At 42.6% G+C, this 27,643-nt stretch overlaps 1 protein-coding gene and 1 long non-coding RNA gene across 3 annotated transcripts in view; one reads left to right on the forward strand and one right to left on the reverse strand.

Annotated features, from left to right (window-relative positions):
- MSANTD1 (Myb/SANT DNA binding domain containing 1) overlaps positions 1-8,570 on the reverse strand; it is a 32,512-nt gene extending 23,942 nt beyond the window's left edge. The window contains exons 1-2 of the mRNA XM_025187341.2: positions 8,508-8,570; positions 8,126-8,390 (exon numbers count right to left, since the gene is read on the reverse strand). Of these exons, the coding sequence (XP_025043126.1) occupies positions 8,126-8,379 (254 nt within the window). The 5' untranslated portion in view covers positions 8,380-8,390; positions 8,508-8,570. The remainder of the gene's footprint in view (positions 1-8,125; positions 8,391-8,507) is intronic.
- LOC106732361 (uncharacterized) overlaps positions 1-27,643 on the forward strand; it is a 116,149-nt gene that overhangs the window by 43,355 nt on the left and 45,151 nt on the right. For both annotated transcript variants that reach the window (XR_001368625.3, XR_012904406.1), the window contains exons 2-3: positions 5,299-5,410; positions 13,755-13,898. This is a non-coding gene — a long non-coding RNA (uncharacterized LOC106732361). The remainder of the gene's footprint in view (positions 1-5,298; positions 5,411-13,754; positions 13,899-27,643) is intronic.

Below are 27,643 nucleotides of genomic sequence, written 5' to 3' on the forward strand. Positions count from 1 at the left end.
GGGGAAGCTCAGGGCTCAGGTTTGGGGGTCTCGCCGGACTAACTTGATTTTCATGCAAACCTGCTCCTGGGTTCGCATGTGGCCTTTGGTGGCCAGGCTGGCAGCTATTCTGCCATAGACGGCCGCGTTCCTCCATCTAGTCTGGAGATCATGGACATTAAGGGCATCCCTCCCAAACCTGAATAAAGTCCATGATCTCCACCCTGGACCAGGAAGGCGCCCACCTTCTCCGGGCTTCTGGGGAGCGGTGGAGGGCTGGCTGCCATTGGCTTGCTGGCTCATGTTTTGGGGCCACTGAGTCAGAGGCAGTGACAGCTGGCTCTGGGCTGGCAGGCTTGGAGCTGGCACAGGCACTGTGGCCAGAGTCAACCCCTTTAAGGGCTCCAGGGAGGAGGAAGGGAGAGGAGTGTTCTTGGTTGAGGCTGGAGTGGCTACCAGGCACCCTTGGAAGCCCGGAGGCCCCCTATTTCAATATAAGTGTCTACACAGCACTTATTTCGAAATAGCTATTTCAAATTTGGCATTATTCCTCATGGAATGAGGTTTTCCAAATTCGAAATAAGCGCTCCGCTATTTCGAATTAATTTCAAAATAGCGGTTTGGCTGTATAGACGCTAGTAAAGTTATTTTGAAACAAGAGCTGTTATTTCGAAATAACTTTTTTGTGTAGACATACTCCCAGGTCAGACAGGCATCTGGGTAAAGGGAGCTAGAGTGAGGTCTCAGATCCTTTCATTATCTGATTCCAAATGGGGTAGTGCTGGAGCTCAGAATGTTCCTCACAAGAGTGGGACCATTCTCTCATTTACATTTATATAAAGTAAATTGGCTGAGGAACTGTTTAATGAATTAGACTTTTTTCATCTCTAAAACACTAGTTTAAATCCAGCCCAGATCAGAAGACGCTGACAATTATCTCAAATGAATTAGTAATCTCAGGCCAGTTCCCAGTGTACAGATAGATATTCAAGGTACAAAAACATTACTACCACAATTGGCAATCTTGTTGGTCATGGTATTACATGAAAATCAACAACTCAGTGAGCACAGATCTAATTAATCACTTTCCAGAACCTTCTGCCATTTGGGTTGAGCCACATTGTTGGAGCAAGTTATACTTCTATTGCTTGTTTGGTGGATCACTAGGGCTACGTCTACACTGGCCTACACTTATTTCAAAGTAGGAATAAGAGATCCTCCAGAAAAGGGCTTTATTCCGGAGGATCGCGCCAGTCTAGACGCTCTTTTCCGGTTTTTCCCCAAGCCGGAAAAAAAGCGGTGGCCATGTTTATTTAAATCTCGCGGGGGATATTTAAATCCCCCGCGGATTTCCCTATTCCAAAGTTCGAAATTAGCATGCCTCTTCTGGAGAAGGGGCCAGTGTAGACGTAGCCTAGGACTTTATTCTCTATATTCTTTAATTTGGCAATTTCATGAGTATTAAAGTACCTTAAAATAAAATTAATAAAACATTACATTTTACAAAGAGTTTTTAAAAGATATACATTTAATCAAATAATGTAGTACAAATACATTTAATCTCTAACTTGATCTTTTACTTCTCTGTTCAAGATACTAGTGCTGGATTGTGAGGGGAGGGGATATTATTATTATTATTATTATTATTATTATTATTATGGTGTTATTATTATTACAGAATTATTATTATATGGTATAACAAGTGGTGTTCCGCTGGGGTCTGTTTTGGGACCGATTCTGTTCAATATCTTCATCAATGATTTAGATGCTGGCATAGAGAGTACGCTTATTAAGTCTGCAGATGATACCAAGCTTGGGGAGTTGCAAGAGTTTTGGAGGATAGGTTCATAATTCAAAATGATCTGGAAAATTAGACAAATGGTCTGAGGTTAATAGGATGAAGTTTAATAAGGACAAATGCAAAGTACTCCACTTAGGAAGTAACAATCCATTTCACACATACAGAATGGGAAATGAAGCAAAATGCAGGACAATGTAGCACTTTAAAGACTAACAAGATGGTTTATTAGATGATGAGCTTTCGTGGGCCAGACCCACTTCCTCAGATCAAATAGTGGAAGAAAATAGTCACAACCATATATACCAAAGAATACAGTTAAAAAAATGAATGGGAGATGATTGTCTAGGAAGGAGTATTGCTGAAAGGGATTTAGGGGTCAGAGTGGACAACAAATTAAACAGGAGTCAATAGTGTGACACTGTTGCTAAAAATGCAAACATGATTCTGGGATGCACTAACTGGAGTGTTGTGAGCAAGATACAAGTCGTCATTCTTCTACTCTACTCTGCGCTGATTAGGCCTCAAGTGGAGTATTGTGTCCAGTTCTGGGCACCACACTTCAAGAAAGATGTGGAGAAATTGGAGGAGGTCCAGAGAAGAGCAAAAATAAAGATTAAAGGTCTAGAAAACATGACCTATGAGGGATGACTGAAAGAATTGGGAATGTTTAGTTTAGAAAAGAGAAGACAAAGAGGGTGTGATAGCAGTTTTCAAATATCTAAAAGGGTGTTACAAGGAGGAGGGAGAAAAAAAATTCCTTCCAGTTCTATGAGTCTATTATTTGTTGGATATTACTATTAGTCTGGAGAAATGGAATGGAAACAAGATTCATCTCCTGGGATTTCTGAAAAAAGCTTTCAAAATAAATAATAAATAACATTGTTCATGCACCAATCAATGACGAGGGAGAGAAAAATATAGGGAAGCACAGTACTTTAGTTGTGGGTCTGCTATGAATTATTGAAAATTAAGAGAAAACTGGTAAAATATTCAAATTTAGCTTTCTGCAGTAATTTGATATTAGTGTTGATAGGAATGTATTTTCAATTAGAAGGGCTAACTCTAGGTTTGTGTGTTCTGAATGTCCAAGTTACCAAACACAATAGAAAGAATTCAGGACATATTCTGTGTGATTCTAAACTGCAGCAGATGACTTATAAATGTAAACAGCATTTTTGATACTCTTACCAGAAACTTTAACTTTCACGCCCAACATGCTGGACTCAGACCTTCACCTTCCAAGTTCGATAAATGCAAGTACATGCAGTGTACTGCAACAGATCCCTTTCACACAGAACATTAAAAATCAGTGGCTATTTGTCCTAAATGTTTCTATTGCTATAGGAGGATTTTGCCCAGCTGTATGTGCACTAAATTCTTCATGGAGGTTAGGCCCTTAGCTACTGTGGTGAATGAAATGATCACTGTATGTATTGCAGACATGCAAACATTTATTTTAGGCAAGATGCTTATTACCATGAAGTCACTGGATTTAACGGTAGTATTCATGAACTGCCTACCATATCAGACCATCTATTCCAGTCTCCTATTTCTGACAGTGGCCAATACCAAAGGTTTCACAGGAAGATGCAAGAAACCTGTTAGTGGACAATTGTGGCACAGACTACTTCTAGAAGAATTAATAATGAATATTAATATAAAGTCACAAGAATTTATATATTTTATATGTTTTAAAAATTATATCTAATTTAAACTACCAATGTTCTCATCTCTACAAAACGTCTAATCTTTTAAAAATACTACTTTGCAAAAGGATATCATTGAGTTCTACCTGCTAATTAAGTGTTCTGTAAAAAGTATCTTAAAATAAGAGGAACACTTGGTTTACATTCTCTGTACCATTTGTTACTTCATGTGCCTCTGTCATATTGCATTTTATTAATTTGTCTTCTCTTTAAAAAGTTCCAAACTTTTCCGTATTTCCCCATAAGGAATTTGTCTATGCCTTCAATCATTTTAACAATCTCTAATCCCCACCACACCCTTTTTCTGTTATGTCCTTTTTGAGATAGGATGTTCAAAACTCAATTCAATTCAAGGGGAGAACTTACTGCTGATTTATATAACAGTATTATAATATTGCAGTACAGTAAACTTCCGATAATCCGGCACCTTTAGGACCCAGGGGGTGCCGGATTATCAGATATGCCGGACTATCAGAAGGGGGGGCTATGAGGGGTCTGGGGTGGGGTGGGAGGATGCTACCCTAGACCCCCTCATAGCCCTCCCTTCTGATAGTCCGGCTGTGCCCCAGGAGTCCCCGATTCAGCCGCTGCTGGTCAGTTTCAGCAGCGGCTGAATCGGGGACGCCTGCAGCAGAGCAGCTGGGGTGCTGCTGGGTTGGTCCGGTAGCGCTGACCCTTGGTGCTGCGAGACCAACCCGTCAGCACCCCAGCTGCTCTTGGGGACGCCTGGGGCAGAGCAGCTATGGTGCTGATGGGTTGGTCCTGCAGCGCCGCTCCTTGGCGCTACTGGACCAACCCAGCAGCACCCCAGCTGCTCTGCCCCAGGTGTCCCCAAGTCAGCCGCTGCTGATACTGATCAGCAGCTGACTCCAGGAAGCCCGAGACAGAGATTCTCTGCCCTGGGCTTTCTGGAGTCAGCCCTGGTCAGTTTCAGCAGTGGCTGAATCAGGACGCCTGGGGCAGAGCAGCTGGAAGGCTGCTGGGTTGGTCCCACAGCGCCGAGGAGCGGCGCTACTGGACCAACCCAGCAGCACCCCAACTGCTCTGCCCCAGGTGTCCCCAAGTCAGCTGCTGCTGAAACTTATCAGCGGCTGACTCCAGAAAGCCAGAGGCAGAGCAGCTCTGTCTTGGGCTTCCTGGAGTCAGCCGCTGGTCAATTTCAGCAGCGGCTGAATCCGGGACAGCTGGGGTGCTGCTGGGTTGGTCCCGCAGCCCCAAGGGGCAGTGCTACTGGACCTGCCCGGCAGCACTCCAGCTGTTCTGCCCCCTGCTTCCCGGATTCAGCACAGTTTTAGCAGCGGCTGAATCGGGGAAGCTGGGGGCAGAGCAGCTCCAATGGTCCGGCTTCCCGGAGCACTTCCGGGTTCCTGATGGTGCCGGACCATCAGGAGTGCCGGACCGGCAGATGCCGGACCATCGGAGTTATACTGTATTATTTTTAAAACCCATTCTTAATGCATTCCAGCATTTTGTCATCTTTTTAGACCACTGCTGAGCAATGAACTAAGGCTTACATTGAGAACCATAAGCACTACAGTCAGTAGTTATTAGGGTTGCCAGGTGTCTGGTTTTGAACAGGACAGTCCAGTATTTGAGCTTTCTGTTCAGGAAACAAATTGAGAAAATATAAATGTCTGGTATTTTCTAAATAAGATGTAATGTAGATTGTGATGTAATGTCAAGTGTCCCCGGTATTTTTGTTTAAACCATCTGGCAACCCTAAATGTTTGCAGGATCAGGCCATAAAGTGCTATGGGATCCTTCAGGTTGAAAGACATTATTAATTGCAATATTACCTATTTTCTAATTTAGATCTCTGAAGCTACAAGTCACCATTACCCGCTCAACCAGATGTCCCAACATGCTTGTACACCAGCAACATCACATTCACTCTTAAATATGCCTGCATCACAGAGGTGCTCAGGTAAATGGCTGTTTTTTTTAAATTATAGGGTTGTTTTGGTCGGGAGGGAACTTGAGGGTTATTTCTGCACCAATAGTATGTAGATGGACATTAGTGTTATCTGGCACCATTCTATATCCTGATTCCTTCTGATGGTGGTACCTGATTCCTTCTGATGGTGGCAAACTATTATGATAAGAACAAGGAGGAGTCCTGTAGCACCTTAAAGATAAACACACTTATTTGGAAATAAGCTTTCATGGTCTGGAGCCCACTTTGTCAGATGCATCTCATGAAGTGGGCTTCAGCTCACAGATCTTATGTCCAAATAAATGTGTTTATCTTTAAGGTGCCACAGGACTTCTTGTTTTTGCAAAAACAGACTAGCACCACTATTATGAATATTAGTCTGAATATTATTATGGTGATAAGCACCCTAGAAATACAACAGATGGATTTAGATATTTATCTAACACTTGGATATGAGTGTAGGAGACTGGAAGTGATAACCTCTCAATTTCCTTCCAACCCTATGATCTCATGAAATCAAAGTCTACAATTTTGTTACAGGGGTGGTGGGAGGAAAATATAATTTGGATACAGAAAGACCTGGTTTCCCCGCTACTTTTATTAAATGCTTTTAGTTCAATTTTAACAACTCCATATAATTCCATATAATTGTTACAAAATATTATCTGACTACAGAGCATTTTTCATGATTTTCATGCCCTCCATTTCAGTTCACATGACTGTGCATTGAAATGTGATGCATGACATGATCTCCAAGTATCCTCCAGACACCTAAAACTCAAAGTGAAATGCTGGTGTCCAAAATCAAAGCAAAGCAGACAGCAGAGTAGTAACTAGAAATTCTACTGTAATGTTTTCCATCTCCACAAATTAATGAGAAACAATTAGTAATAATTAATAAACACAAACTGGGAGTTATCACTTTTGTTTATCGTTTTACTTTATATCACATTGTCTTAAAATAATATCAGTAAACTTAAGTCTCCATTATAAAACAGCAATATCATTTGACATTTCAAAGTGTATTTGTGACTCCAGAAAATACTGAATCAGTAACATGCCAGCACAGGGAAGTCTTCAAAGCTCTCCAAAATTGGCATTTTAATGTGCATTGTAGCTCAATACATTTTGACGCATGCATTGAAAAGGCTTCTGGAAGTTAATGAAAACATGTAGGAATGAAAAAGTAAATTTTCCTCCACAGTTTGTATGTTTCACTCCCTCTCCTCCCAATACTGCTTAACAGAAAATATGAATTAGAAAAAATGGGACTGTGTGGTCAATAATAAAAGAAAATTCAGAACAAAATTTACAGAAGTAACCCACTGCACATAGCCATTATTCTACTTGAAATATCATGCAGTATTTCTGGACTCCTGTAAACCTATGTACAATTGGATGTATTTGCAAGCAAAGAGGCTTCATGATTTAGTGAGCTAAGCAAAGGCCTGGTAGTCCAGAACTCCTGGGTTCTAATTCTGGGTATAAGGATGACTTGCTTTGTAATCTTGGGGAAATAATAGCTTCAGTTCCAGTTTCTGTAGCTGTAAAATGGGGATAGATAATACTTTCTTACCTCCCTGAGAGGTGTGTTGTGAGGATTAAGTAGGTATCTGTAAAGCACTTTGAAGATGTTAACTGCTGAGTATAAAGTACCAGTCTTAACATTACAGAAAAATACCTTACATATTAATAGGTCTGACAAATTGAGAAAAGGGATATTCAAAGTTAAAGTGGTTTCCAGCATTCACCCTAGTTTTCTATTTTATGAGCGATGTCTGCATGAAATATAGCAAGTGTGCCCCAAAGATAAGCAAGCAATTGTAATATGATTTGCTTCTGTAATAACCTTTTTTAATTATGAATACTAGCTTTGAGTAGAGATGTAATAAAAGACACATATTTGATACTCTTGCATCCCAAACACACACCTAAATGACCACTCAAGATTTCCAGCGTGTAGCAGTTTGTGTCAATTAGAGATTTAAAAACAAAACAGAAACAAATAATGCAAATATTTCTGCTATTTTTTAGAAACAACAAATGTGTGACTCTCAATCTTTCAAGCCAACTTTCCCTCATGACTGAGATTGCCTCATCTTTATCATGTTCTAGATACCTCTGCCCCCTCCCCCACTCTCTTAGAGCACTATTCACAGAGCACATTGATTCTTTCTCTGCAGATATAATAGTTGTTTCACTAGAGCTGCTTATAATTATAGCAATATGTGTCACTCAGTAATAAGACATCCAATTATTTTTGTCCCTTCAACTTTCAATGCCAAAAATGGGGAACTTCATTCCTAAATAAATTATTTGTATTTGAACTTTTACTTGTAACACTGATTGTAACTGGTCACTTCAAACTGCACTAGTTTAGCTGCCAGGAACTGCTGACAAGCTCACATTATCAGTCCCCTAAAGAAGAAATTCTATTTTAACTCCAAATACATTTTCATTCCAATATTTCATATTCCCATTAGTTAACTATAAAGAAACAAAGTTGTGCCTGAGTTTGAAAATAAATGGGAGAGAAAATAATAAAGATGTAATAGTACTGACAGGAGAGATTTTTAAAAGCGATATGAACAATCTTTAATCTTTTATCTATAGATTTCCTGTATGAGACTTTTTTCTGAAAGGCAAATAGCTCTGCGTTGTCCCTGCTAAAATCTCTCAAAATAAAAAGAATTAACTGAAGCTTACCTGTACTGGAATGTCATATTTGTAATTTTTATCTTTATTTCCTCTCCGTGGCGAATTTCTCCAGTCATTTCAAAGAGTTTGTTAGCCATTTTCTCATAAACTTTGGCATTCCTTTTAGTTTGTTTCAGTTCATCAAAAAATTCTTCCCAAACCAGCATTAAACCTCTCATTTCTGCATCAGTCCAGTTTCTGGCCCTTCTGTGTTTCTCAGTCTGAGAAGAAACAATGTAACTGGGAATTTCTGCTGCAGCCATTGCTGATTGACCTAAAAGGGTTTTAAAAGAGGACACTTAATATAGATTGAGTTTTTAGTTTAGGTTTTTGTAGTGCAAGACATGCATATGTGGATAAAGAATTTGAATGACAACAGAACATATGAAACCTTTTTGCAACAGCTTGAAGCTTGAGTGCACAAAATGGGGCCTACATCTGACAGGCAGGAATTTAGTTAAAAGCTTTTAAACAGAGAAACGTCATTTTGATGTCACGTTTCCATAGCAACAGAGCAACTGCATAAGCTACAACAACAAAAACCTTTTAACTGAAAGCCAAAGAATCAGGACAAAGTTGACAGGCCATCAATATTAAAGCTTTTAAACACTTTAGGTTTAACAAAAAAAGATCTATGCAGCCTTTGAGACGCTACTTTTAAGTTTCTACTTCTTTTTAGCTTTTCTTACCTTTTAGGCAGACAATCTGCTGGCAGGGGGTCATGGTTGCCTGAATGAGCTTTTAAGTTGTGCCTTGACGGACTCTTTAGGAGGTTGCAAGGACTGAGGCCATGTACACACAGACAGAAAGCTTTTTACAAAGATTTTTTTTTAAAAGCTCCACATACCTTTATGAAAATATATCTGCATATCTACAATATGATAAATGTTTAAGCAGCCAGTCTTCTTTAAAAATAGGCCTGCATTTTTTTTTAGGAACATGCATAAAAATAGCTTTTCGGTGCTTTTTACACACACACACGCACACACACACACACAAAATATAATGCCACTTTTTTTCCTTAGATGCTTTATGACTGCTAAGCATATACTGTAGTCCTTTCAGTATGAATTTGTCTTTTGTAAGTATCTATAACTGTATGTGTATTTTGTATTCCAAGTAATTTAGATACTATTTATGCTATTTTATGCAGCCTGTGTGCTGCCTCAGGACTGCAGCACAGGCATTTCACCAGCTTTAGAGAGAACCTAAAAGGATTATTCATTGAGTTTTTTTAAAAGGCTGCAAGATGCTTAGAGCTGTAAATAAATTGCTTTATTGTGAAATAAGCATTTTATGGTAGTTTTCTATGCAAAGGGCTAAATTCTGTTCACATTTACACCAATGAAACAACACTGATTTCATTGATTCATCATATTAAATTGTATCACACACTATGGGTCAAATTCTGCCTTTTCTTACACCCATGCAACGCCATAATGTCTATCATAAAACAGTAAGATTAATGGAATTGATCAGTTCTAGCAATATGACTAGCTAATGCACAGGCATTAATTCTCTACATTCCAAATTAAACTGCATCATGTATTAAAAACACACACCGTTGTTTGTTTTCAGTTTCAGCATATAACAGCAGTAACGACCTCACTGCAGGGTATTTCCTGGAGATTAATGACAGGCGGGGGTTAATGGCCTGAGGCTCACCCAGCCAGTCCTTAATCCCCAGGAAATGTTCTGTGCCTCAATCCTTAATGCTTAAGTATCCTATAAATTGTAAGTCTTTTCATAACCACATCCTTGATCTTACAAATAGTTTAAAAACTACACAGATTGGTTTACATTCTCGAAAGGGTGAGGGGAGCCCATAATGTCCCTAAAAGGCACATGAAATAAAACTTTTAATAATCACTGCCTCGTCTCCATTTTATGTATTTTATTGTTCATTCCAAATTATATCCACAAAAGAACTGAGATATATGAAGAAAAATAAATCAGAATTTCTCTATTTAGTAACTCTTACTCCAGAGCCACTGAAAAAATCTATATGTGAAAAATATACCTACTGAGTGAAAGGCTTCCTTAACAAAACATAGCCTCCAAATATTACTTTTTAACTGCTAATATGACAGTCTAACAACTATTACCCTCTTAAAATGTGTAAATAGCACCATATGCTGTATGTTGTCACAGTGATCTTGAATGGCTTGTCTCTTGGGTGCCCAGCTGGGAGACAGCACATGATTGGTAGACAGATGGTGGTCAGAAAAGGATGCGCTGGTGGCAGATTCATTATATTAATTTATTTGTATATACCCAGCACATCCCAGCAGGTTGCATGTACATATTAATAAAAACAATATCAAATTCAATAGACTAGTTTTGCCAATGACAGAGGCTCAGCAGGACAAACTTAAGGAAGTGAGAAGATGTCTCAGAAAAAAGTTCCTTATGTTATTGCCGGGATACTGAGTGTCTGATCGGGGACCAAATAACCATCTTGCATTTATACAAAAACCTCAGTCCAAATGGACCCCAAATTGTTTTTCAGACATTATGAAAGAATTCTAGGAAACGTTTTGCCCTGACATTTATCCAGTAGGGCTCTGAAAAAAATTTGTATTGTTCTTATTGTAACCAATCATGTATTAGACATTTTAAATAACAAAGAGAGAGAGAGATGGTCCCTGCTTTGTAGAATTTACAGTCTAGTTTTAGATTGGACACAGTTAGCCAGGTAACAAACAAGAGAGAAAGGGAACAAAAGGGAACAAGGACAGCAGCAATATCTTCTCTGAGGCCAGTTCTACACTTATCCTGAGATAGACACTCCAGATACCAATCTTTCAGGGTTTGATTTAGCAGGTCTAGTAAGGACCTGCTAAATCAACCATTGATGGCATCCCCCATCAACCCCAGTACTCCACAGTGTCACAAGAAGAAAGGGAAGTCAATAAGAGAGTTTCTCCTATCAGTCTCCTGCAATAGGGACGCTGCGAAAAAAATGACTTAAGGTACATTGACTCCAGGTACATTATCCTCGTAGTGGGAGTTGTGCATCTTAAGTTGATTTCTCTCAAAGGCTAGATCTATACTACACCCCTCTGTTGGCAGAAGGATATAAATAAAGCACATTGAAAGTGCAACTGAAGCAGGGATTTAAAATATCCCAGGCTTCACTTGTATAATCATGTTCTGATGCTGTTTTGAACAAGCGCCATTTCGAAACTGAAACAGCGGTTTAGATGTGGTTCTGCTGACAGCGGGGTGATTTTCCGACAGATCCTGTACTCCTCAAAAAACGAGCTCATTCTTAACTTCTCTTGGCAGCAAGATTTTATCCCTGCAGTGCCTATTTCTTCTTCGAGTGGCCCCGTGGGTGCTCCACTCTAGGTGTTGGGTTCCGTCCCGGCGCCCCGGCTCGGAGACTTTTCATAGCCGTGCTCCACCAACTCGCGCATGCGTAGTTCACCAGGATAGCGTTCGCGCCTTTGATCAGCCGCGCGTGAGCCGGCAACCGTCAGTTCCTCTCAACCGCCTCAGGTCGTGGTCGGAGCTCCCTGATCTCTTTTTCAGTCATGGTTTTAGATAGTTGTCTACCTGTAAATAGTTAAAGTTTTAGTGTTAACTGTGTTCCTGTTACTTGTTAGGTGTTCTCTTGTTTAAAAAAAAAAAAAATTTCTTTAAAGCCGTTTTCACTTAGAAGCGCTGCAGCGAAGCGCTAAACAGTGAAATTGACAACCCACAGTGGGGTTGCACAGGGATCAGTTTTTTTCTCTGTAACTCTGCTGGCGCCATTTGCAGTTGCAAATGGTGCCCGGGATTTAAATATCCTGGGCTTCATTTGCATGTTCCTGGGTGCCGCCATTTTTAAACTAACTCTGTGTCCGCGGCTACACGCAGCATGGAGTAGGTAGTCGAATTAAAGATTCTAATGAGCAGTAACGGTAGTTCGAATTAGGGTTGTTAATTCGAACTACCTACTCCGTGCTGCGTGTAGCCGCAGGCATGAAGTTAGGACTAAGGAGGATTTAAAAATGGAGCCACACAAGGTATCTGAGACCTGTTCTTAAAGGGACACCTCCCCCCCCCGGACAGCCGGTTCTAAGGTTTCCCTGCTTGATTGCCTACCTCACTGAGGGACAGTGAAGCATTTTTTTTCTCTGCATGCTCTGGTTGCCCTCACTCAGGATACCACAGCACTCTGCAGCATGGAGCCGGAGCCACCTCTGGGCACTCTGGTGCTTCTCCTGGATGTGTTGCTACGAACCTGGCAGCACGTTCTGCAGGCAGTAACAGTCTCCCTGGTGTGCCCCAGTAGGGGCTTGTGCCTCATTCCTCCCTCACGTCCTTCTGCATACCCCTCCCTACCCCCTCTTCCTGATGTACAATAAAAGACATGTGTTCATTACAACAAAGCCTCTTTATTGAACAAAACTGGGGTAGAGGGGGAATGGAACTGAGTTGAGACTGGAGAAAGAAGGTGGGAGGGGGAGGAGGGAGGCAGAAACTTGGGAGGAGGGAGCTGGCAGCGGGAGGAAGGGGAAAAAGCTCAGGGCTCAGGGTTGGGGGTTTTGCCGGTCCAACTGTCTCCCAGCACCATTGGTGCGGGGGCCTTGGTGTCCCTCGGGATGTGGAGACGGTGGGGAGAAGCGGAAGGGGGAGGAGGAGCAGTAGCTGGGGAGGCAGCAGGGACTGAAGGAGCACGAGGCAGCAAACTCTGCCCCAGGGTCGAAGACCATCTGGGGGGCATGGACCTTCCTGCCCCCCAGGTTGTGGTCCATGGCATCAAAATAGGAGCCGGGGTCTGAGTCTGCCCCTGGTTGGGAGCTGCCCCCTGTGGCCCTGGCATACGCCTGCCACAGCTTCTTGATTTTCATGTGAACCTGCTCCTGGGTTCGCATGTGGCCTTTAGTGGCCCAGATGGCAGCCATCCACCTGTAGACGGTTAGGTTCCTCCATTTAGTGCGGAGATCATGGATGTTGGAGGCATCCCCCCAAACCTGAATTAGATCCCTGATCTCTGCACTGCACCAGGCAGGCGCCTGCCTTTTCTGGCCCCTGGCAGGCTCCTGGGAGCTGGCAACCTGTCTTGGGGAGCGGTGGAGGGCTGGCTGGCACTGGCTGCCTGGCTCATGCTGGGGCCACTGGGTCAGGTAAAGTGACTGCTGGCTCTGGGCTGGCAGGCTTGGAGCTGGCACAGGCACTGTGGCCAGAGTCTACCCCTTTAAGGGCTCTGGGGAGGGGAGGAGGGAAAGGAGTTTTCTTGGTTGTGCCCAGAGTGGCCACCAGGACACCCTGGGAAGGGCTGGAGGCCCCCTATTTAGAAATAAGCATCTACACAGAGCTTATTTCGAAATAGCAATTTCAAAATTGGTGCTATTCCTTGTGGAATGAGGCTTACCAATTTTGAAATAAGCCCTCCGCTATTTCAATTTAATTTCAAAATAGCAGTTTGGCTGTGTGGACGCTGGTAAAGTTATTTCGAAATAACAGCTGTTTTTTCAAAATAACTTTGCTGGGTAGACATAACCACACATTAAGGGTTTCAATAGCTTTCATGTTTTCTCCCTCCATGGCCTGCAGCTCCATATCCCTAGAGTTTACAGTCATAACTAGTCTGTGTTTCTTGGGGGCATACAATCATGTAGGAATACTTATTCTATTTGCCCCATTTCAGATCTACTCAAGGTCTACTCAACTAGTGCATTACATGTTACAAGACTCTGAGCAGAAATCTGCAAGAAACAGTGTCAGCCAATCCAAATAGCAATATTCTCCTCTCCTGATGAAGGTATCAACCCAGTTGCTTCAGTTCAAGCAGGTAACTATTGTAACTTCCGGGAAATTCAAGTTACAGTGGGGGAGGTTTATGTTGGTTATTAGGAAAAATTATTTCACTAGGAGGGTGGTGAAGTACTGGAATGGGTTACGTAGGGAGGTGGTGAAATCTCCATCCCTAGAGGTTTTTAAGTCTCTGCTTAAGTCTCTGGCTGGGTTGATTTAGTTGGGATTGGTCCTGCTTTGGGCAGGGGGCTAGACTTGATGACCTCCTGAGGTCTCTTCCAGCCCTATGATTCTATGAAATCTTACAGTGAATGCAAATACCCTGAAAATGCCAGTGGAGATAGTACAGGAAAAAGTTGAACAAACTTTTCAACGTCTTTTATTGCTTAATGTCTGAGAGATTGGCAATGCCAGTAAATGAGGCTTTGTTAGAGCCAGCTAGAGGGAAGTTATTAATGGAGTTCCTCGGAGATCAGTCTTCAGATTAATTTTATTTAATATTTGTATTAATGGTGGAAATCTACTCACAACACAGAGACGTATGTAATATTATACAGGAAGAACTGGATGACCTTGGAAACTGGAGTAATAGAAATAGTAATAGAAATGGGTTGAAATTTAATACTACCAAATTGCAAGGTTATGCAATTAAAGATTAATAGCAAGAATTTGTGCTTTAAGCTGGGGGCTCATCAGCTGAAAGTGACAGTGGCGACATAGGTGCATTGGTTGATAGCAGGTTATCCGTGAGCCACAATGTACCGTGGTTGTAAAAAATTCAAATACAGTCCTAGGATGTGTCAGGCAAGGTTATTACTTCCAGAAATAGGAAGTATTGGTGTCCTTCTTCAAGGCACTGGTAAGCCTTCATTTAGAACGCTGCGTAAATCCATGTTCAAGAAAGATGAATTCAGAGAGGAACAGGGCTACTAGGATAATCTGTGGAATGGAGAGTCTATTTTACAAGAGAATATTTTAAAAGGATGGCTTGTTTATCCAACCAAAACAAAATCTGAGAGAGAGGCTATAATTCCTCTATAAATCAAATCAGGGAGTAAAAACAAGGGGTGAAGAGCTATTAATTTTAGGTACAGTGTTGACACAAAACCAAATGGATATAACCTGGTCATTAATAAACTTAGGCAGGAAATAAGAAGATTTTTAACCATCAGAAGATTGAGGTTCTGGAACAGCCTCCCAATAGATGTTGTGGAGGGCAAACAACTTAATTAGAAATAAGATAGATCTTGATACATTTTGAGTGAGATTGTATAATGGGGTAGCCTGCAGCAGTGTAGTTTGGGCTTAACTCTGACCCCAAATAAGTACTGAAACAAAAAACAGGACTATTTAGCACTTTAAAGACTAACAAGATGGTTTATTAGGTGATGAGCTTTCGTGGGCCAGACCCACTTCCTCAGATCAAATAGTGGAATAAAATTGGCACAACCATATATACCAAAGGATACAATCAAAAAAATGAACACATATGAAAAGGACAAATCAAATTTCAGAACAGAGGGGGGATGATGGGGGGAGGTAAGGTCTGTGAGCTAATGATATTAGAGGTGATAATTGGGGAGGCTGGATAAAGACAAACTGACCTACCTCAATTGCAAGTTATCATAAATTATACAACATTATTTTCCAGAAACAGCTATAAGTGTTTAACAAAAGAGCCCGCTGTTAAATTATCAATATCTTTACTAGTATTTTCTATTCAATTAGATAATGAAAATAATATTTTAACACAAAAGGATAGATAAATATTCCTTAAAATTAGCCAACTGTCTGTGTTAGAATTAAGGATTTTGTGACTAAATATATTTTCCTCTGGACTTGATGATAATATGTTTGCTTCACAAGTGAAGAATGTAAGACTAGTTTCCTTAACTATTTCTTTGAAGTTCTTGGGTTTTGCAAATGATGTATGAAGTGCATTGTTTTCATAAAACTGCTTTTTTTAAAGTACCGTAATACCTCCAAAGCCTTGGTTTTATTTATTTAGATCTGCATCCCTGATGTTTTAAAAGTTAACTGCTTCCATCAGCAAAATTGGATCTAATACATCAACTCCCTTTTCCCTAGCTTAGACTCCATTGCATATTCACTCCTTGACTCAGCAAAGCACTGAAGCATGGGCTTAACTTTAAGTACATGATTTAGTCCAATTTAATGCCTTGTCTACCCTTAAATATTTTGCCACTTAACTATAGTTAAATTGACAAAGTCCTAGTTACACTAAACAGTGTTTATTGTGGTATAGTATATTCTGGTTCAAAGAAGTGAAGTAAGCTTATGCTGGAATGAAACACCTTCTACTAGTATAGCTGTGTCCACACTAAGGATGTCTATGTGTAGTCAACTATATGACTAATAAGCCTACACTGTACTGCTGGGGGGAGCTGGCTTTTAATGATGATGTTGCCTGCCACACTCCCGTGCTGCTTCCTCTATAAGAGGCAGCAGCACAGAGATGAGGCTGGGGAGGCTGCCTCGAAGCAGCCTCTGGCCATGGCAGGCCCGAGCTCCCCACAGGCCTGTCCACAGTGAGCTTGGACCCTCTGTGGACAGGGGCTGCTGCTTTGAGATGCAGAACAGCCTCTCTGTACGGAGAACTCAGACTACCCACAGACAGGGGCTGCTGCCACCCCATGCTACTGCCTCTGTATCAGGAGTGGCAGGCAGCCGATCTGCATGGGGAGCTGGTTTTTAAATTGGCTCCCCTAGCAGACTGGCTCCCACCTGATATAGAGGGAGCAGCACGGGGTGTCAGAGGGCTCCCTGGAAGTGGGGCCGGAGCGCAGTGACTGCCAGCCCCACCTCCAGGGACTACAGAATAGTCCAGCTATCGATAAGAATTCCTGCAGTTACTCGGCTATTCTGTTACCCACTATCTAACATCCCTAGTCCAAACTACAGCTTTTATCAGCATAACTATGTCAGGTTAAAAAAAAAAAAAAAAAATCACACACTCCTCAATGAGATAGTTCTGCTGATAACACTTAAGTGTAGACGAGACCTAAATCAGTGAAACTTAGGAAAATGCTTGAATTTAAGCATTTACCTAAGTTTCACTGATTCAGGTCTGGTCTACACTTAAGTGTTATCAGCATAACTATTTTATTAAGGAGTGTGTGATTTCTTTTTAATTTAAACATTTACCTAAGTGCTGAGCTAAACAGGGTTTGACACAGGTATTTACTTAAAACATTTTTTTAAGTCAAGGCTTATACCACCACCTGTATACTTTCATTATAAAATGACTTATTTTAGATTAAAGAAAACAAAATGAAAAAATAAGTGTTCATAAGACATAAGAAAAGTGTCCGTAAGAAAAACATCCTTGCTAGTTAGGAAACAGATACTTCGCCCCTCCAAATAGAGGTATTGCACTGCTTTCATGACACCCTTTTATTCAGTCTTATTTCTGTGGCAAGAGTAACAGTGCTAGTGTGGCCATTCGAGTATTTCTGACAGTAATTAAACAATAGTTAGAAAAATACTGTAAAGGAGCCTTTCATCATCATCATCATTGTTGTTGTCCTTCACGCCCACTGGCGTATAGGGCAACAGCAAAGATCCTCCACTTCTGTCTGTCTCTGGCCAGCCTCTCAATAGTAACCCAAGTTTAATTCATTGTCTTCATTTCTACTTCAGCGGTCCGGCACCATGTTGTCTTGGGTCGTCCTCATTTCTGCTTCTCTTCAGGGGTCCAGTGCACAGCAATCTTTGTGATGGAGCTTCCATCTTTCCTGAGCTCGTGCCCAATCTATCTCCAGTGTCTTTTCATAATGATGGCAGCCATGTTGTCTTGTTTACATTGCGCAAGCAAGTCCTGATTTGAAATTATTCTTAGCCAAAAAATACGGAAGATCCGCCGAAGACTTCTGGTGTGAAAAGGTGACAAAGAAGCCTTTAGTTCCAATCAAATATAACTCATGTTAACCTGATTCAAACAACATTAGGCCAAGAGAAGAGTTTGGAACTTATACATGATTCCAGCTAATCCAGTTTTTAATACACTTTGGGTGGCAAGTGTTAAAGCCATGTCGAATAAATGGGTTCTAGCTTGTTTTTGTTCCAGAAGGAGAGTGGTTTTGGCCCAATACCAGAAACCGCTGGCCTTAGAGAAGCTGCTAAGAGAGTCACTGTTATTTCTCTGCCCACACACCAGCCTTACTGCTCAAAGTGTGCTACTTACTTGGCAGCTTGCTAAATTCACCTAGCAGCTGTTTGTATCCATATACTGAGTTCCTGAGACTCTGCCAAAACCACTATGGAAGCACAATATAGTAATGTGCGCAGCTCTTTTAGCTACGGTGCCTCTTCAGCTGACAGACATATTCCAGATGAAGCCAGCAATCATAGGACCATAGGGTTAGAAAGGACTGCAAGGGTCATCTAGTCTAGCTCCCTGCCAAGATGCAGGATTTATTGTATTTAAGCAGATGTGCCTTTATAGATCGGTGTTTTGGGAGGAGGGTGATAACCTGTGCATGCTGTGATGGAGGGTGAGAGTTTGGGTGGGGGCAGACCGAGGACAGCAGCTTCAGTAGTGTTATTGACCATGCTCACTCAGTACAAGCCAAGCAGCAAATTGGGAGGGACCGACCCCCATCTGCCTTCCCATACATACACACACTTTTCCAGGGGCTACTAAGGCACTGGAGAATTTTTTTGTTTTGTTTTGGTAGATAACTTAGTTAGCTGACAGGAACACTTCATCTAATTCTTATATAAAAGAAAGTAAAATAAATAAATATTAGACTCTCAGCTCTAACACTAACATAGTCTGACATCTTGTGGCAAGTCACTTCAGGGACACTGGTTAGCTTTACATTTTTAATATACATTTTTATTTTATTACTAACTCTGCAGAGAAGGAGAGACAGTCAGGGCTCCTGGGCTCTCTCTCAGCACTGGAAGGGGAGTGGGGTCTAATGGATTACAGCAGGGGTCAGATACATTTGGGCACTATAAGAACATAGAAATGGCCATATTGGGTCAGACCAATAGTCCATCTAGCCCAATATCTCATCTTTAACAGTGGCTAATTCCAGGTACTTCAGAGGGCATGAACACAAAAGGCAATCATCAAATGATCCATCCCTTGATGCCCATTCCCATCATCTGGTAAACAGAAAATATGGACACCATCCCTGCCCATCCTTGAACTCATTTCATTCTTACTAGAACCCTATTATAGATTGGGCCTTTCCACCATCTTTTGGCAAAGAGTTCCACAGGTTGACCATGAAGAAATAATTTGTTTTGTTTGTTTTTAAATCTGCTGCCTATAAATTTCATCGGGTGAGCTTCTAGTGTTATGTTAGTGAAGGAATAAATAACACTTTCTCACTTTATTTTTCCACACAATTCATGTTTTTCTAGACCTCTAAAAAAGCCCCTTACTCTTTACTCATTTCTTTTCCAAGATGAAAAGTCCCAATCTTGTTCATCTCTCCTCATATGGAAACTATTCCTTACCCTTAATTATTTCTGTTGCCCTTTCTGTGCCTTTTCCAAATCCAATATATATCTTTTTTTAGATGTAGTGAACCAGATCTTCATGCAATATTCAAGATATGTACCATGACTTTATATAGATACATTATATTTTCTGTTTCATTATCTGTTCCTTTCCTAATTATATAGAATATTCTGTTAGCTTTTTAGACTGCCACTACACATTATGCAGATGTTTCAGGGGACTATCTACAATGATTCCAGGGTCTCTTTCTTGAGTAGTAACAGCTATTTTAGACCCCATCATTTTTGTATGTATAGTTGGGATTATATTTTTCCATGTCCATCTGTCCTTGTGTTGCCCAATCACAGTTTTGTGAGATTCCTTTATAACTCTTTGCAGTAAGATTTGGACTTAACTATTTTGAGTAATTTTGTACCAACTGCAAATTTTGCAACCTCACTTTTAGACTCTTTTGTAAAAGAAAACATTTTGTACCTGGTGTTCTGGAAGCCGAGGATCTCACATGGGGCAGGAAATTAACATAGGAATCCTCACAGATGATCACAGAGCTGGAGCACAATTTAGCATCTGCATGAGAACAAAAGAGTTTGACAAGATAAATCAACATGTGGAGAGGAAAAAAAAGGAACTCTCTCAAAACAACTGAGGGGAGGGGAAAAGAGGCTTAACTGAAGTTGTCTTTTAAATGTATGGCTGAGGTGAGCCTAATTACATTTAATATACAGATAACTCAGCCTGTAGAATAATGTTGACAAATACATTCCCTATGATGTAATAAAGTTGCTCTGGAAATACCAAGCTTACCTACCTAGCTCTACTGCAGTCCTCCTCCCCTCACACCGGATTCAACTCCTCCGTCACCTCCAGCTACAGATACCTTCTTTAACAACACACCAACTCATATAACTCCCCTAGCTATTGGATTCTCCCTCCTATATCATCCTGACTTTCCTCGGAGCTGCCAGGTACTTCCATTAATTAATAAAACAATACATACTTAACACTTAATTTGCTGCTTTTCAGAGAATCACAGATGATTGTACAATGGTGAGTTCTGTATCATTCCTCTTTTGCAGATGGAGAAACTGAGGTTCCTTTCTCAAAGGGTACATTGTTCAAAAGACCTTAAGTGACTTAAGAACATAAGGCTGATTGAAAGTCAATGGAAGTAATTCCCTCAGTGACATAGGGGCTGCATCTAGACTGGCATGATTTTGCGGAAAAGTTTTTCCGTTAAAAGTATTTCTGCAAAAGAGCGTCTAGATTGGCAAGGATGTTTTTGTGCAAAAAGTGCTTTTGCGCAAAAGAATCCATGCCAATCTAGACACGCTTTTGCACAAGAAAGCTCCGATGGCCATTTTAGCCATCGGGCTTTCTTGCACAAAAAATTAAGGTGCCTGTCTACACTGGCCCTCTTGCGCAAGTATCCTTGCGCAAAAGGGCTTATCCCTGAGCAGGAGCGTGAAAGTATTTGCGCAAGCACTACTGATTTTGTACATTACAAAGTCAGTGCTCTTGCGCAAATTCAAGCAGCCAGTGTAGACAGCTGGCAAGTTTTTGCGCAAATCTTGCCAGTCTAGACACACCCAGGGGCTTTTGAACATTTTGCCCTACATGCCTTGCTTCAAGTCACAGCCAGTTAGTGGAGACAAAAACAGTATACAAATTATCTGATGACCCTGTCTGCTATCTAAATCATGAGTTACATGAGTTCCTATACCCCAAGACCTACCTCCTTGCATGCAGCTCTATGTCCTCCAGCAAGAATTTAAGTAATTTTAAAAGAACAAAGGTTCAGCCAAGCTTATGTGAAGATTGTGGGCCAGATTCTCAGCTGATGTAACTTAATATAGTCCCATTGAAATCAATAAAGTGACATCAATTTATCATTAGCCAACATTCTGGCCTATTATTTAAAATTAAAATCTTAAATATGCTCTACTGAAGTTTCTCAGCTACACTATTTCTACCTTGAATTTTTAAGTGATCGAGCAAAGGTTAAAAAATGCTGACAAGGCACTCTGACATTGCAAAAAAATTAAACTAAAGAAGTAGCTCATAGAAATGTTTCAAAGTAGCTATTTGCCTATTGTTTTTAATTACATACCTGTGCGATAAGTGTTTTAATTAAAGCGTATGTGTGTATTCTTTAAAATGTTGTGAGTGATTTTCTTTGGGTTTGTTGTTCCCAATAATTCTCTAAATCTGAGTATTAAAAAGGACATTTTGTGAAAACACAGCTGACAATACAGAGAAGTTATAAATAAGGGAGAAAAATAGGAGGACACATTGTAACAAATGTTTCTTATATTTTTGGATGGTCAAAATGATAAAATGATACATATTTTTCTAAATAAGGATTATTGATCTATCAGGGAGCAGGTTGAGTAAACGTCATGTATTCTATTTTAAAAAAATCTGGCAGGGTGTTTTCCTAGTTAGACTTTGATCTGAGCTATGAAATGTAGTTCAAATAATCCACATTTGTGGGGAAGAGGAATAAATAAAGGACTTTTGTTCAAGCTTCAGGCTAATCTCTGCTGGTTAGCAGTTAATTCAACTGGTAACATTAAAATGACTGATAGTGATCCTAAACACTCGTGTACAAATATGCTAGTGTCTACAAAAGTTATGCTTCTATTCTGTGCATCATTTTGTTAAGCAGAACACCCCACTGAAATCACTAAGAAGTTTGTTTAAAAATATATGGCAAGATAAATGACTCTATGATTGTGTGCTCTCAAAATTCTGAAGACACCTGCTGGGCAAATTTGGCATTTCTGCATAGGCTGAGAAAAATGGTTGGTTTGTTTGTTTTTTCGGGACTCTGTACTTGCCTATATTCGGAAGTTAATACAGACTGAGATAGGCTGTAAACTTAAAAGTATAACAGCTATTACTTATTAATTCTACATGAAGCTATTCCTGAATAATTCCATATATGGACAAGCTCCAAGGTGACAGTAGAAGCTTACTTTAGGGATTGGTTTGTTTCTTTAAAAAACTGGACATAGAATCATAGAATACTGGGACCTTGAGGAGGTCATCAAGTCCAGTTCCCTGCCCTAATGGCAGGACCAAGTACTGTCTTACATATTTTCTTACATATACCAAATACCTTACATAGTTTCATAAGGTATCTCTCTAAGGTCTTATACTCTGTTCATGACCATGGTATATGAGTGACTGATAAAGAATGTCTTAGAGAGGTAGGCCGTCTTAGTCTATAACTTTAAAAAATAATGAATTCCCCTTTGGAAGTGGTTTTTTACTATAAAAGCTCATGATACGATATATATATTTTTGTTCTTCTCTAAGGTGCTACAGGACTACTCATTGTTAAGTAATGTATTTATATGTCTTTTTCTGCGCTAGCCTTTTCTATCAAAAGTTTTCTGATATTAGCAGTAGTGGGTGCACTAAACGTAGACAAGGTTTAAATTTTAAGAATTGTGTTGATAAAAACTGTCTCATCACTGTCCCATAATTTAAGTGTTCTGTAATATAATAAGATTTTAAATCACATTATTAAAATGAATTTTTCACTTCACAATATGTGATCACAAAATTGAGCACATTTTTATATTTAAAATCAAAATACAGAACCAAAACTTGGGCTAATAACTGGGGCTGTCAAATGGTTAAAAATATAAATGCAGTTTAAAAAATTACTCGTGATTAATTGTGCTGTAAAACAACAACGGAAAACCATTTATTTAAATATTTTGGATTGTTGCCATCTTTAAGGCCTTCTTTACATTTAAAACATTTGTTGGTGTAGCTCTCCTGGCAAATCCTCCTAGGGTAGACAGTTCATACTGGCTAAAAAAGTCCTTTTACTGGCATAGATTAGAGGCAGTCCCCAGGTTACGTACAAGATAGGGACTGTAGGTTTGTTCTTAAGTTGAATCTGTATGTAAGTCGGAACTGGCGTCTGCCGCTGCTGAAACTGATCAGTTTCAACCGCGGCTGAATCTGGATGCCAGTTCTGACTTACATACAGATTCAACTTAAGAAACCCAGGCGTCCCCAAGTCAGCTGCTGCTGAAACTGATCAGCGGCTGATTCCAGGAAGCCTGGGGCAGAGCAACTCTGCCTCGGGCTTCCTGTAGTCAGCCGCTGGTCAGTTTCAGCAGCGGCTGACTTGGGGACGCCTGGGGCAGAGCAGCTGGGGTGCTGCTGGGTTGCTCCAGTAGCGCGGCTCCTCGGCGCTACTGGAGCAACCCAGCAGCACTCCAGCTGCTCTGCCCCAGGCGTCCTGATTCAGCCGCTCCTGAAACTGACCAGCAGCGGCTGAATCAGGATGCCTGGGGCAGAGCAGCTGGGGTGCTGCCGGGTTGGTCCAGAGCGGCGCTGCAGGACCAACCCGGCAGCCCCCAGCTGCTCTACCCCAGGGGTAGGCAAGAAAAGCCTGGTCTGCTCGGGGGGGGGGGGCACTGGCTGCACCCCCCCCCCCCCAGCAGACCAGGGAGATGGGGGTGGCGGGGGTGGTCTGCTGACCTGGGAGACGGGGAGCAAAGCCTTGGAGCACGCCCGCAGCGGGACAGCCCGGGCGCGCTTGAGCTGTCCCCTTGCAGGCGTGCTCCACGGCTTTGCTCCCCATCTCCCTGGTCTGCTGGTCGGGAGACGGGGAGCAAAGCCGCGGAGCACGCCCGGAGGGGGACAGCTCAAGCGCGCCTGGGCTGTCCCGCTGTGGGCGTGCTCCAAGGCTTTGCTCCCCGTCTCCCTGGTCTGCAGGGAGATGGGGAGCAGCTTTTCTCGCCCCGGAGGACGGGGGTGGCGGACCATGGCGCATCTGGGCGTCCTGCTGCTCCCGTCCTCCAGAGCGAGAAAAGCCCCGTTCGTAACTGCGGATCCGACTTAAGTCGGATCCGACATAAGTCAGATCCGCGTAACTCGGGGACTGCCTGTATACCAGTTCCTAAGCAAAATAAACCCTTCTATCAAAAGCCTGCTTTTCCCATAATGTATTTACACTAGAGTTGACAAACCTTTTATGTATAGACCAGGCTTAAGGATTTCTACATACCTGGACCTTTGGGGGAAATAAGAATAGGGATTTGCTTCTTTATTGTAATAAGTATTAGAAACAGAAGAATCATTTTAAAATGTGTGCATGTTTCACATGATCATAGAATACTAGAACTGGAAGGGATCTCGAGAGATCATCAAGTCCAGTCCCCTACCCTCATGGCAGGACCAAACATGGTCTAGATCATCCCTGATAGATGTCTGACTAACCTGCTCTTGAATATCTCCAGTGATTGAGATTCCACAACCTCCTTAGGCAATTTAATCCAGTGTTTAACCACCTTGACCGTTAGGAAGTTTTTCCTAATGTACAACCTAAACCTTCCTTGCTGCAGTTAAGCCTTGCTTCTTCTTCGAGTGGTCCCCGTGGGTGCTCCACTCCAGGTGTCGGGTCCCGTCCCGGCGCCGCTGGTCGGAAAACTTCTATAGCCGTAGCCGAGCCGGACCGCGCACGTGCGGACGCAGCGCGCGGCGTTCGCGCCTTTGCAACGGACCGGCTCCCCCTTGTCAGTTCCTCTCAGCCGCCCGTGGTTGCTGGCGGAACGCCGTTTGTCTCCTCAGACAGGAGCCGTTACTACACACAAAAAAAAAAAAAAAAACACAGAAAGAGAAAGTTAGTTAGTTAATTGGTTAATAATAGTTAGTTAGGTAAAAAAAAAAAAAAAAAAAAAAAGAAGACAAAAAGACAAAAACAGGACATTATGCCTGGGTCACCGGGATTTAAACGGTGCGCTCTCTGCAAGGAAGCCATGCCAGCATCTGACGGGCATGAAGCTTGTGTCAGATGCTTAGGAGAGGCGCATGTGCCACAAAAATGCACTCACTGTGCTAAATTGACTCCGCGGGCACGCAGAGATAGAGATATGCGCCTGAAACTGCTGTTATGTGACAAAGCTTTACAGCCTCCGGAGCAGCAGGTCTCAAAGTCCTCTATAGGACAAAGGAAGAGATCAGATTCCCCTGAGGCGCTGGGATCAAAAAAGAAGAGAGTTTCTCCCACCCGCTCTCTCCCGCCTCCCTCGCTGTCCCGGGCTGGTCAGGAGCACAAGCCGGGTGTCTCCGGAGCGGCAACGCACTCAGGCAGGTCGCATAAGCCGCAAGCGGCAAGCCGCTCGTTATCGGCACCGGCTCCGCGTCCCGCCGAGAGCACGGTCGCTGCGGAACGCTCGGCACCGCCACAGGGGCTGGAGCCGCGACAGTCTGCCCAGCCGCATCGGGCGGCACCGCAAACGGCTATTGGGGGCCAGGACAAGCCGGCACCGTGCTCGGCACCGGATGCCGCATTGCCAGATGGCACCGGGGAGCGGAACGAACGGGGCCGGCAGATCGCCCCCCACCGTGCCGAGTCGGCACCGGCAGATCATGCTGCTATCGCAGCTGCACCGAGTGACCATCTGCCTGCGGTGCCGGGCAAGATGCTAATGCCTGCCGACAATGCTGGCGAAATTATTCCTCCCCCTACCAGCTGTTCCTTATCAGTGCAAGGGGGGGAGGCTTCCCCTGCCTCAGCAGTCCCGACAAAGGCTGCTAGAAAGTCAGCACGAAGGCATTCAATTTCACCTTCACCTCAGCCTTCAGTTTCTCCTTCTCAGTCAATGAGGGCTAGTCATCCTCCGTTGTCTCATAGCCCAACAATGCCTTCTTCTCGCTGTAGGTCAAGATCTTGTTACTCTGACCATCGGGAACGATATCATTGCTACCGTCGGGAATCATCATACAGATCCCGCTCACCTAGCTACTCCCCGCCTAGATCTTATCATAGGCGGTATGACAGCAGATATTCCTCGCGAAGGTCTTCCCCTGACCATTTTGAATATAGAAGTCACCGGTCAGTTTCTGGATATGGGAGACCTCATTCTCGCTCTCATCACTGCTGCTGCCATACTCCTCATGAGGCACGTCAATCATCTCCAATTCAACACTGGAAGAGGGCATCGCCTAAGCACCAGAATCCTTCGCCTTCAGTTCAGCTATCTGAGCCCGAGGAAGGCCAGATATCGGATACGGACGATCAATTACGATCTGTAACTCAAAAAGATGTTTCGACATCTTCCCCAGACGATGCAGTGTTTGAAGGGGATCCATCTCCCCCGGACGACACTAAAGACTTTCAAGACCTTTTTAGGAGAGTAGCCCAGTCTCAAGAGGTTCAGATAGCAGACACTCCAACGAAGCAGTTTAAACTCTGGAGAAATTTGCACCCCAAACAACAATCTAAGGTTGCTCTTCCTATGGACGAGGCGATCCTCCAATCAGCAGCAGAGATTTGGAATACCCCGGCTTCGACTCCACCAACTTCGAAACCGGCGGAAAAGCGTTATTTTATAGCATCCAAAGACTCGGAATTTCTGTTTACTCACCCGCAACCAAACTCCTTGGTCGTCGACGCAGCTCTCCAAAGGGCTAAGAACCCACAATTGAAGAATGCGGGGGCTGATAAGGAGGCAAAGAAACTTGACATATTTGGCCGAAAGGTTTATACATCGGCCACCTTGCTTCTTCGCATAGCGAATTATACAGCTCTGTTGGCGAATCATAGCTTCGACAGTATAGCGAAACTTACAGACCTGTCCCAAAGATCATCGGAGGCGGACAGAGAGTTGTTACGATCGATCCTCAAGGAGGGCTATGCATGTTCCAAGGCCAATCTTCAGATAGCCATGGATATAGCAGATACAGCAGCTCGAGGAGTGGCAACAGCGGTGTCCATGAGGCGCTCTTCTTGGCTCGCCACGGCGGCAGTGCCCAAGGAGTTGCACTCCAAGGTAGAAGACCTCCCGTTTGACAAGGTGAGGTTGTTTGCAGAAAAGACAGATGAGGTGCTTCACACGGGAAAAGATTCAAGAACGACACTTCGGACGCTGGGGATGTACGCACCGCCATTCCGCCGCCGTCGTTATTTTCCATACCAAAGACGGTACGATTATCAGTCTCGGAGGCAAACAAATCGTCCGTTCGACCAATCGCGACCTAGACAGCGCCCTCAACGAAGGCGTCCACCACCACCCAGGGTGACGGGCACGCCCGCCTCAAAACAGCAAGTTTGACTCCCTTGTCGGGGGCAAGCGCATCATACCAATCGTCATTACACAGACAAAACCCATTTTTCACCACCGCTTACGACCTTACTATCATCAATGGGTCGCAATAACATCGGACAAGTGGGTTCTGGAAGTCATAAGCAGCGGCTTCACCATTCCTTTCACTTCCATCCCTCCCACCACCCCACCCTCCCCGTCCCTTTTCAGGGACCCATC

Source organism: Pelodiscus sinensis, chromosome 5 (assembly GCF_049634645.1).
Source record: "Pelodiscus sinensis isolate JC-2024 chromosome 5, ASM4963464v1, whole genome shotgun sequence".
Lineage (NCBI taxonomy): Eukaryota > Metazoa > Chordata > Testudines > Trionychidae > Pelodiscus > Pelodiscus sinensis.